At 42.1% G+C, this 12,805-nt stretch overlaps 1 protein-coding gene across 1 annotated transcript in view; it reads left to right on the top strand.

Moving 5' to 3' along the window:
* Nucleotides 1–306: 306 nt before the first annotated feature.
* Nucleotides 307–12,805, top strand: part of adgb (androglobin) — a gene marked incomplete at both ends in the record, with an annotated part of 81,618 nt that continues 69,119 nt past the window's right edge. Inside the window, 8 exons of the mRNA XM_084082099.1 lie at nucleotides 307–386; nucleotides 1,267–1,426; nucleotides 1,572–1,664; nucleotides 2,795–2,866; nucleotides 3,524–3,703; nucleotides 6,149–6,288; nucleotides 8,778–8,864; nucleotides 12,201–12,376. Coding sequence (XP_083938225.1) covers nucleotides 307–386; nucleotides 1,267–1,426; nucleotides 1,572–1,664; nucleotides 2,795–2,866; nucleotides 3,524–3,703; nucleotides 6,149–6,288; nucleotides 8,778–8,864; nucleotides 12,201–12,376 — 988 coding nt within the window. The remainder of the gene's footprint in view (nucleotides 387–1,266; nucleotides 1,427–1,571; nucleotides 1,665–2,794; nucleotides 2,867–3,523; nucleotides 3,704–6,148; nucleotides 6,289–8,777; nucleotides 8,865–12,200; nucleotides 12,377–12,805) is intronic.

Genomic DNA, 12,805 nt, shown 5'->3' with positions numbered 1-12,805 from the left:
TTTGCCTCTGAGATGTAGTGGAGTAGAAGAAAAAGTACAGAATTGGATACTCCAGTAAAGTAAACATGTTTTTTAACTTAAGTACAGTACTTGAGTAAATGTACTTAGTTACTTTAGTTTACACCACTGCTGTTAACAACACCGTCTCTAGGACCCAGAGGCTCTACGAGGAGACTCCACTACTTCCCCTCTCCGTTGCTTAGCAATGTAAATAAACTTCCATCAGTAGCAACAAGTAGAAACAAAAATACACCATACTTTTTTACTCGATGTTTTTTTTTATTTTGCTATCGCTAATAATCAACTATGTCCAAGTTACTACCGAAGAAAAGGGAATCGTCTTCCAGCAGAGTCACTTCTTCTCGGGGGCAGACGCCAAATAAAGAGTGAGACTATAAACAAACACAGTAGCCTTATAGCAGTCACAGTGGTTCACAAACTTTTTAGCTCAATTAAGACCCCGAAAAAATACGTTTGCCCGGGACCCAATCTAGTGAAAATAGCAGATCTACAAGCTCACAATGTGGCAAGAAGCCACGCTTTGTGAGCTTGTAGATCTGCTGTTTTCACAACTTTTCTTTAAAAAAAAGTATTTTATTTATTAAATACTTTTGAAATATATTGGAATTCATTAAATTGATGAAAAGTTGTGATTTTATTTTTCCTTTTTAATCTTTTGAAAACATTTTTTGTTTTACAATGGAAGATACAAAAAGGGGATATTTACTCGCCATAAAAACCCACTGTTTGGGAACCAGTGGCCTACAGCCTAGCATCAACGCTAACAAGCCTATCTACAATAAGACCTTGGGTTGGGTTTCTAGGTTGTAGTAGCAGAAACTAATGAAGTCAATTACGCAATGTAATGATTTATCCAAGTCACTGACTGTTCGTATATTAAAGTAATTTACGTTGACTGAGCCAATTAGCAATTAACCTAATTGACACCTGGCCAGTTCCTTCTCCCAGCTGACAAATTAACCTTATAACATTGCTTTCAAAGGCACCTTGTCACCTGGGAGTAACTTGTACTGTAACTTAATGTCAGTGGTGTAAAGTAACTAAGTACATTTACTTAAGTACAATTTCGAGGTATTTTACTTTACTGGAGTATTTCCAATTTCCAGTACTTTTACTTCTACTCCACTACATCTCAGAGGCAAATATTATACATTTACTCCACTACAATAAAAATAAAAGAAAAGGCATGAGTCAGATCACAAATGTGTCCGTGGCTTAATATGCATCATCTCATGTTAATTTTAGAGCAATGTCCCTGGTAGCCAGTGGCTCAGAGGGTCCAGGAGAACCTAAGCGTTTGAGGTGCCCTATCTGGCCGGAGTGGAATGATGCAGAGGTCAATATGGAGAAATGGGATGCAGCCAAAGGAGCCAAAGATGGAAAGTTGGGCAAGAGCCCCTTTACTGTGAGTGTGATGTGGAACAGACCATTCTAAGCAAATCTAATGCATCATGTGTTCATTCACAGCAATGCTAATGGTAACTATTTGTTCTTCAAGATGCACTGTTACGTTGTTGTTTGAATTGCATCTTCTGTTTTTTTGGCTGCAGCCATTCTTTGAAGATCCGGAGGGAAAAATCTGTATGCCTCTATCATTGAAAGTGCACTGCTGGAAGCGTCCTTCAGAGTTCATCGTCAATAAGGTAACTTAGATTTGACATAAAAATCTATGTTTAATGTTTTCAAATGGTACAGTATGAGGACAAAGCCTGGCAGGACTAAAGAACAGTGATCACTCAGATATGAGTTGGAGATATTAATGTACACAACCATGGTACTGTTTTCTACAAAATTGCCAGTGATGCTGAGGGGACACTTCACACCATGGAGCCATTGTATTTGACTACGTCATTGTTCAAGTGCATGTCAGAGATGGCTAGCAAACAATATAGCATGTTATGTTTAGGAATGTACATCAGCAAAGAGTAATTTTGTGCCATTTTCTGTAGAGGAAAGGAAATCAGGTTCCTGCGTCTGCGTGCTTCTAACGCAGGCCTGACAATTACTCTACCCCCCCCCCCCCCCCCCTCTCTCTCTCTGTGCAGTACTAACTAAGCAATTACGTTTCATGGCCTTTGAATTAGTCCTCAGTGGCTCAAGCTGCCCTCTGCTTGGCATGTCAAAAGCATTTCATTAATTTTGTGGAAAAAGAACACAGGAATAATCACAGACGCAACCAGGCACACAGATGAAGTCAAATGGCTTCACTGTACCATCTTGTTTCCCCGAACGATCATGAGACTGGTGTCTATAAGAACCTTTCTAATTGATGGAAATGTGTTAAATATTTTTTGGGGTGGGTGACTTGACACAGCCAGAAAGAAAGTGTCTCTCTTGACCCAAACTGTTGCGTGCACACACAGTAAAATCCTCAGTCCTAATTCATTTCTAACTCCGAGAGCGTACAAAATAAATGTAACCAAAAGGCCCTGTAAGCCAAGGGTGCTTTTGGTTACATTTGGTTACAGAGTTACATTAACACTGAGTATCCTCGCTACCAACGGATCCATTCATATTTGATTAGTAACCTGTTGGAGTCTATTAACTCAGTTGATCAAATATTCATTGCAAACATGCTCTCTAGAGCACCACGGTTCAGTGAGATCATCTTAGGCCTCAGAATGAAGTAGAGAAACATATTTAATAAGTAGGCCACGTAGACTGAGTCAAACCAATATTTCCAGTTCACACAGGAGAGCAGATCGATCTTTTTTCTTTTCCGTCTTGTATTGGTATTCCAATGAGTTGAATCGCTCCTTGCATGTCGTTCCAGGCTCCTGCCGTTGTTGAGTCTGAGGCTACCTTTGACCTAATCTCACCCAACGATCATCTGATCTGCAGCGAGGTAAAATCACACAAAAAGTGCTTTTTATTTGAACATTGAACACCTGCCCTTTTTTCCCCCCTGCACTTGTAGTGATCTACATTTCAGTGTTATTAAAGCATCAGAAAGTGTCATTAGGAGTGTAAATAGTTGATTCATTTGATTAGTAATCGAATTAATCAATTGAATTGATAATAATAAATATTCAATTTGAATAAAAATCCATTTTCAGAAATACCGAAAATAGCAAATCTACAGTACAAGCTCACTAAAATAAGCATTGCAATGCATTGTGTGCTTGTAGATGGGCTACTTTTGCTATTTTTGTACATCACCGTTGTACAATAAAGTATCAAACTAAAATAGGGCTTAAAGGGCTAGACCACTTTGGTAGAGGTTTGGGTTGTGTAGTTACCTTGCCACGATGTAACTCAATGGAGCAAATAATTGCTCCATTGATTAGAAATTGATAATGCAATACAGGCTCCTCTTTGACTTAGATTGCACACTGAAGAAATGACTTGCTTCTCGATTATTTGATTAATCGATAGAATAATTGCTAAGAAGATAATCGATAGTCGCAGCCCTAGTAGACAACCTGAGTGGACTCGATTTATGGATGGGCTGATCATTAACACACTTGGGGTCACTCTCTGACACCCTTCCCTTGTCATCCAGCTGATGAGGTGGATTATCAGTGAGATCTACATCATCAGGAAGCTGTGCAGCAGCAATACACTAGGAGAAGAAGATGGGTGGAAGCCCTGGGACCATATCTACTCCCTGTGTAAGGTGTTGAAAGGTCACACGCCACTTTACAACAGCTACGGGAAGTACGTGGTCAGACTTTACTGGATGGTGAGCCTCTTTCTTTCTCTTTCGCTCTCTCTCGCACGCACGCACGCACGCACGCACGCACGCACGCACACACACACAGTTTAAGCAAGTACGAACCTTGAGGGCGCCTAATAAACCTTTTGCTATTGATTTCAGTGCCTTAAATTAGACCTTAAAGTCATTTACCATTTAAACACAGACTGGTAATGAATTACTTATTCATATACTTTCTGTATGGGAAGGGAGGGTGACAGAGGGAATGAAAAGGCCTGATCCGCAGTCAAAGCTCAAATCAATCAGTTTCGCCTCTGTGCTATAAGTGGTCTGGCTTCAGACCCTGCCTGATGAATAGATAGGGCTTAACAGGAGTCAGCTGCTTGTTAGATGGCTCTCAGCATGGCTCAGTTGGATTTACAGTAGTATGAGATTCGGGCTCCGCCACTCCGCCCCTCTGCATTGTGTTGACATTCGAAATAATGAGGTGTGAGAAGGTGGTACAAGGTATTGATGTAAGTTTCCAGTGGAACTGTGAGTTTCTGTCTACGCCCCTTTGCCACATGTGTACTTGGAACACGGCAAGGACACGCTTACTGTACCATGTCTTTCTTGATGTACAGGTAGATTTTTATGCATTCGATTAGTTGTTTAGCCTAGCTGTTGGAGACTCAAGGGTGATTTATACTCAACAAAAGTAGCTAAGCTACAAGCTCACAACATGTAATGCAGTGACGCATTGTGAACTTCTAGATGTGCTATTTTTGGTGTGTGACAACAAGGCATGCAACCAAGTCAAAATTGGCTATCGTGGAGAACCAGGTGAAATGTGGCAGTGTTACTGTAAAAATCTTGACAAGCAACCATGACATGGATGTGGGCAGCTTTACCCCGTGCCAACCTCAGCACGCTAACAGATGGCTGCGGCGAAGGCATTATCTCTCCCCCTCTACTCCTCCCATCACTTCCTGGTTAATTCCCCTCCCAGGCTACTGTCCCACCCACACCTCCCCTGTGCTGCTGTTCTTCTCTTTCTTTTGCATCTGATTCCTTCACGCCGCAGTGACCTCCTGATCTCCTATTGTCACTTCTTCCTCTGCTTCTGTGCCCCTCAATTCCTCCTTCCCTGTTGTTTATGTCCCCCAGCCAACACACACACACACACTTATGCCCTTGCAAAGCATACCGCCCAGGCGCCCAATGCATGTGCCCCTTCCATTTAGAGTCCATTTATGATATATTGTTGAAAGCGAGACTGTGTGTGTGTGTGTGTGTGTGTGTGTGTGTGTGTGTGTGTGTGTGTGTGTGTGTGTGTGTGTGTGTGTGTGTGTGTGTGTGTGTGTGTGTGTGTGTGTGTGTGTGTGTGTGTGTGTGTGTGTGTGTGTGTGTGTGTGTGTGTGTGGACGCACTGGTGCGACAGAGGCATAACTAGAGTGGATAGCACAGCTGTGAACAGTCAGTCAGGTTACCGCCTGTTTCAGCTGGCTGCTGTTCCTCGCTGGCAACAGTGTGAAACTCCCACTGTCAGCCAGCGGACAGAGTCACACCACGACACGCTGTCAGTCAGTCCGCCCACGCATGATGCTTTGTTTGGTATTGGCTATAGGCTAGCGAACACTGCACACTTAAATCCTCAGTGTTCATTTAACTCTGAGAGTGTCTCATTACGGGTCCTCGTTCAGGTGAACTGTGACAGTGTTACTGTAACAACCCGCCTTGACAAACAGCCATGGGGTCAGTTTTACCCCATGCAGGTTAAACGGACGAGATGTTAAGATCCAATAATAGGCGATACTGAATTTACCAATAGTGTCACTTAAATGCACATTAAATTGTTTTAGGGAAGAACTATTGGCCACTGATGCTGGACTTCAGCAGGCCCATATACAGTACAGTAGTCCGCAAAATTGGCCTCTGGACAACCTATAACCCATGGATTATGATTTTTTAAATATAATTTGGTGTGTGTGTGTGTGTGTGTGTGTGTGTGTGTGTGTGTGTGTGTGTGTGTGTGTGTGTGTGTGTGTGTGTGTGTGTGTGTGTGTGTGTGTGTGTGTGTGTGTGTGTGTGTGTGTGTGTGTGTGTGTGTGTGTCTGTCACACACTCAATTGTTTAGGGGTGTGAGTGGAAATGAAATCACTTTTGAGGGTACTACAATCAAGTGCACGGATGACAAATGGCCAGTGGATTTTAATAAGAGGCACTTATGGACCTCAAGTAACACACTGCAAGACAGCACAGCTCCAAGGCAATCATACTTTATTAAAGCCATGTCTTCAGTGTTCTAAAATGATGTTGGACAGAGAGAATTGATTAAAGCAGTCACTTTGTGGGTCCAGTATTAACTACAGTGCATGGGCCAGTGGAGATCAGATTTCACACCACTGCTACAGGAATCTTTATAATGGCACATAGCACGTTGCAGTGATTTTGTCGGATTATCTGTGCTCCTTCTCCTTGTCTGTCTGTTAGGGCTGCTGGAGGAAGGTGACTGTGGATGACACCATGCCATTTGATGAGGAAGACCACATGCTTCTTCCTGCCTCCACCAACCAATCAGAGCTGTGGCCCATGCTGTTGGCCAAGGCTCTCATTAAAGTGGCCGGCACAAAGTGAGTTTTTCCAGTATGCCAATAGAGAGGCTCCATGCACCTCAGTATGAATTTAAATCTGATTCCTGTCACGTCTTGCCTGTCTCCCCTCTCTCTGCTCTCAGTTTCGGTTCTCTTTATACTGCCAAAAAACAAAAGGCCAAAAAAAAACAGAAATAATACAAAATCATTAACGGTAAAGCTATTCTGGCAATTTACAGGTGTTTTCATGTGTTAAATGGGGGAATCAAATATCTTCTATGTTATGTGCAGACAGGTTCATGAAGGATATAATGAGCAGTTATGAATTTACACTCAATCTGGTGGAATGATTGGTCATGGCCCAAAAGAAGAACTGGTTAACTTGTGATACCAACTGGCCTAAAGAGGATGTGGCAGTGGGCGTGGAATGCCACAAAAATGCACATAACCTCTGAACAGGTTAACATAACGCCACAATACTTGAAGAACTGATTAACTGGTCACACCATTTTGTTCGGTATCCCATGTGTAGGTTAATGCATCAGGAAGTTATATTGGCCAAAAGGTGATGTGGCACCAGAAGCACACAGCAACATCTTATGGACAAACTGCCACCTTGGTGGAGGTCTGTGCTCTGCCATGCATATCTTTTAGTTGTATTTTATTTTATTTGTATACATTTAGAGTAGCCAATTATTTTGTACCCAACCTTTCCCCCCAATTTATTCGTTATGCCAATTAATTCCTCCCCACACACATTTCTGTGTTGTCACTGCTGTTATCCTACTGACTCACCTGCCAGTGAGGAGCCCCCACCGGGAGGACGTAGAGCCTTCGTCCTACTCCTCCCGCCCAACACTCCCCGCTGACAGGTGCTGCCCCAGCCTGTAGGAGTACATTGCAAACATAGTTTTGTTTTGGCATACATTGGCTGACGTACAGTATGTCATAATCTTGTTGCATAATGTGACAAATTAGACACAATTCAACTTGCACAGTGACAAGGTGCATAATCAGGGTTTGACATTTTTCACATCGCAAGGTGTCACATCTAATGAGTGGTTAAGACAGAAAATCTGCAGTAACCTTTAGCATGATATGAAACTAAGAGGATTCAAGAACACATTTACCCTACAGCCTTAATACCCAATTTTTATATCTATGAATGGGACAATAATACCATATTCTATGCACATCATTTACTGTTTGCTCTGCCCTAGGCCCACATTTCTGCGAAGTATTGACTCACAAGGCTTAAAGGAATCCTGTGTAGGATTTTCTGTAAATATGTCACTGTATAAAGAATACTTCAGCTTCCAACTGTCAGTTGCATATTTATTTATTTATTTATTTTTTGTTCCACTTGTTGCTTTGATGTGTAGTCTCAAAGAGTCTCCTGCTAGGAATCTAGTCTGAGATCTCACCAAATTGAGTCAACAAAAGCACAAAGCAAGTCATTCAGGCCCCAATTGTGGCGACGCGGCACGTCACCTTTTTCCCTTATTTTCAAAGTAGCACTATGATACAATGCGTACTGCTTTAGATTTACCATGTTTGGAAAGGAATTAAATGATCACAGACCTGTGTCTGCACACACATGCACGTGTACATGCACGGCACGGCACGCACACACATAGTGCCATTTGCCTACTGCAAACCTCCTAATTCGACCTAATCTCTGCCGGGAGCTGTGTGAATTTGGTGACAGACGGGCAGCATGCGTGTCGGAGACTGTGATACGGAGGCGCGTGTCTGTCAAGGTGCTTGTTGCTGTGTATGCGGAAGGTCAAGGCATAAATGTTTCAGGAAACAAAGAATTAATCATTTATATATACTGTAAGCTGCAGTGACAGTTCACAAGAGCTGTACCAAACTTTACCCAGATGTGTCTACCAAAGGCGTATCTTGATCACAACATAGTCTGTTTGTTTTATTTTCTAAACCATGGAGAGATGAGATTAATATTTATCATTAATAGCAATTTCATCCTTATGGTAATAGAGTCTGGCAGTAGTGATCGGGTTGATTTCGTCATTGATTTTCATTTTATCGTTGGCTCTGCTGTGAATAGTAGATTGTCCACAGGCACCCATGAGGATCAATTATAGCTGCAATCATCTGTTGAAGCATAAACATATGACCACGACACTGTGACGTTCACACATATAAGATCAACCCCCCCCCCCACACACACACACACACACACACACACACACACACACACACACAAAAACACAAATCAATTTCAGATTCTTCATCACAGAATGCAGCCCCATACCTTTGGCATTCAGTAACACAGGCAGCAGCCAAACCTCGCTGAGACGACATTAAACAGCTTTGTTGTCTCGCTAAGCCACAAAATCCACGTCTCTGGGCACCGCACCCCCCAATCTAATTGGCTCCTATTGCGGAGGGGAGTCATGCCATAACGGATCTGATGGTACACCAACCCAGTTTAAGTGTCCTTGTAGCACTGCCATCTTTTCTCTGTGAAGTTTCCCTGATGTTTCCTTTTTGTTATTTCTCAGTGCTGTATCAGAGGACAGGGAGGAGGTGGGTGACTTCACCTTCATCCACGCCCTTACCGGATGGATCCCAGAAATCATCCCGATACAGTATGTTTCTTGTCTCTCCGTCTCCTTCTTTTTATTGAGAAAACCAGGTACTGTAGGTGTGGTGAACCAGTGATAGTCGCCATATGATCACTGGTTATCACAGTGCATTTTCCTGCCAGCAACAATACTCTAACAATCCGTACACACAGACAAGTATACCCATCGTCACTCCAGCATGTCAGTCATTAAATGAGATTGAGGGAGCAATGAAAGACGAAAATGGAAGCAGGGAGATATGAAATGGAGAATGGAATGTCTGCTTGTCAGGGATGTAACTGTAATGGGCGAGCGATGTTTTGGAGGGGAGCATGGAGCGCTATTCTCTCTGCCTCAGCAGGTTAGCTGTTATTAGTGGACCTCCTGTGGTCCTTATCAATGCACACAGGCACTAAGCACATTGTGTGTCCCCTGTGGTGTCTAGCAATGCACACAGTCAGTAAGCTGTGTGTGTGTCTGTGTGTGTGTCTTGTGTGTGTGTGTTCGGTTTCTGGCTGATTCGTGTCGTGTGTGTGCATGCACACAAACACAATTCATAAAACGTATACTGTAATTGTACTGTATGTTACTCTCCACTTTTTGGCTGGATTGCCACTGGTGTGTGTTGCCTCATCAGGGTCCATTTACAGCGGCTCCACACAGTCTTCGATTATGCCCTCAGGGGCTTCAATTACGTCCTCAAACGGCCTTTACAGTGGTTCATCTCATTCCAAACCTATGGCTTGGTAGTAAGAATACTTTGCTGAAACTGGATAATATCATATCCTGGATAACTCTCATACACAGTCTAGCCATATACAAGGTTTCACTTAGTCTTGTTTATAGCTGCAATCCGGAACTTAATCCAGATGGTAAGTGGTCAAGTAAAAGTTTCCAAATTTTGGTGACGACATCTTCATTGCCTTTAGACATAGCACTCCTTCTCTCAATGGGTAAAATGTTACCAATGTGTAACTGTTGGTGCTTTATCCATGATCCAATTAAAAATAATACATTTTCTAGACAGAACAATGGGGGAGGGGGTCAAACTTATTTCAAATGTATGGAGTTCTGGAGGCAGGAAAGAATGCTTGCCTTCCAGTCAGCCATTTCATAGTGAGTTATCAGGTCCTTCTCCCAGGTTGATATTACATTATCTATGTTATGCTTATTCCAAGTATCCATAAACTGATAAAAATAAGAAATAAAACCTCTAGGCTGTGTAAGCTGAGTGAGACATTTATCTAACGGACTTCGTACTGGTCCACCAGGAGGGAACATAATGTCAGCTTGTATAAAGTGACGTACTTGTAAAAAGGCATAAAAGTGGTTATTGGGTGTACCAAACTGAGATTGAACCTATGCTTTATTTCAGACAGAGACTGTAGTAAGAATACTTTGCTGAAACTGGATAATATCATATCCTGGATAACTTCATACCATTAGCAATGCAAATGATTTCAAGGTCAGAGTTGACAATATAGATTAAGCAAAGAAGAGGTTACCTATTTGTGTTGTATTCTTGACAACAACGACAGGTTAAAATGAAAATATGTCATCAAAAGTGATCAAGAAAGTCAATCAAAGAACACGTTTTTTAGGCAAGATTTCCTCTTTTGTCAAGAAATGCGCTCTCAAGACTCTAATTGGATTCCTCATTCAATGCCATTTTGATTATGCTTGCACCTCTTGGTTCTTCAACATTTCTATGTCACTAAAACTAAGCTACAGACCTCCCAAAACAAGAAAATTTGCTAAAGCAAGTGAAGCAAGTCTGTTGTTCGTCATGACGCACAGAGAATATTGATGTCATTATATCCATATCGGGTTCTCCTTCATAAAAGGCTTAGTGATTAATTGGTCAACTAGATAGATTATTTCACCGGTTCTGTTTGGCTGTTCCTACACAGATGGAGAGTCCAGCAGACTGTCAGCAGGCTTTTGCCTCTCATAGTCCAGCGTAACCTACTGGAAGCATATTCAGATCGTACCATCCTGACATCCGCCTAGGTCCACGTTGTTTTTTTTGTGATTTTGAATTGGGCTTATCTGGGTTTAACTTTTAACGTTTGAGGTGCTGTACATTTGTTGTTGACAACGCTGGACCTCCCACACAAGGACATCAGTTTGATTGTGGGAGAAATTACGTTTCTGAGGCTTTTCTACCCTGAGATGTACGGAAAATACTAAACGTCTAATAGTAAAATATGACATGTGCATATTGCTGGCTTTGCAGACATATGTGATGTGTATATACAGTACATTAAATATGCATGTTTGCAGATGTACTTATGCGGTCAGTGCATGCTATATTCGAATGCATGTTCAACACAGAGGGAAATGTCATACCAGTGTAGTTCAACCTGGTTAAAATGTTCTAATTTGAGCATACATAACAGATGGTGCAGTTCTGAGTTTTAGTTTTTATAAGGACCTCTTTTAGCTCAAGGATGACTACTCATCCAAGAGTCCTGAACGTGAATACATGCATAATAAATACAACAAAATGAAACGAATAACTAAAAACTAGAAAAAGTGCTCCTCGGAGCACAGGTCTCCGCCAGGTCAGGTAGGTTATTGTAGGCCAGCAATTCGGCAATCAGGATGGAATATGAAAAATCTGAGAGATCAAATGACTACAGAGATACTGTGTACCGATTTCCGTGCTGTTTAGACAAAATCTGTTGGAGTAATATAAAATAAATAGTTTTGCAAAGATCTGCCTCCTGGTGGCGCTATAACAGGCCCATGTGAAACATTTGGGGCAGAGATTCTGCTGTGGCATCCAGGGAGTGTGTGTGCACAGTTTCACGTTGATCGGGCCAACAGTGCCGGAGATTAGCTGTCCAGAGACGGACAGACGAACACGGACAGGGTGCAAAACATAGTCTCTGCCACGCCTTCAGCCTGGCGGAGACAATAAGATACACATTAAAATAAAACAGTATGGACAGTTAGCATTAGGGATGTAGATAGTACATTTTTCATGATCACCTTATCAATCTGAGATCCCATTAGCAATCATTTTGTAGGCTATTATTATTTATACTAGACTAAGAGATTTTATAGTCGTAGTCATTTTATAGTATGTGAGGAATTCTGCTAAAAAGTGCCAACTTGGAGTTCAAAATGATGCTAGGACTGCAGTGGTGTGGCAGTGATGAGCACACACTTAATAGTTCCACCAGTCAAGTGACTAGAGATGGGGATCTTAACCAATAAAGACAAATAAAACTATGTGATTCTGTTTATCAGCCTTGTTGTGTTAAACTTAAGGCTTCAAGAACTAGAGCATTTTCCATGGGATATCATACAAAGACAAGTGATTCTTAGATTTTTTCCTGTTATCCTCCACTAAAGGTCCAGATGTATAGGAAAAGTGTGGGATTTCTTAAAAGAATCCATTCCCAAATTCACACACCCCACAGAGGATGAGCTCCTGGCCAAAGAATCAGCTGTGAGGACGGATTCTCCCCTGAACGACTGCAAAAGTCAAACACCTCCTCCATCTACGAAGAGCCCAGCGAAAAGCAAAGGTACACACACACACACACACACACACACACACACACACACACACACACACACACACACACACACACACACACACACACACACACACACACACACACACACACACACACACACAAACAAACCACACACATGCAAGCATGCATTCCATGCGCCTCGATTACACACACTCCTCGGGCACTTAATTGAGTGAGTTGACCACGCCATTGATAAAATTAAGGTAATTTATGTGTGTTTTACCCAATTAAGCTCAGGGCTTGTGATCATAATCTGCTAATTACCACCAACAGAGAAAAAACAAATTTGTTACGTATGTAACCCCTGTTTATGAATCATGAGCAACGAGCTCACAGATCCAATTGTTTTGATGGAGCGTGATGCGTCATTCGTGACGTAAAAAGCCATGGGTTTCCGAGGCTATTTGTGACGTGTCA

The sequence above is a fragment of the Gymnoscopelus microlampas genome (assembly GCF_963454915.1).
Source record: "Gymnoscopelus microlampas genome assembly, chromosome: 16".
Classification (NCBI taxonomy): Eukaryota; Metazoa; Chordata; class Actinopteri; order Myctophiformes; family Myctophidae; genus Gymnoscopelus; species Gymnoscopelus microlampas.
Note: the sequence above shows the minus strand (reverse complement) of the source record. Positions and strands in the feature narration are given on the sequence as shown.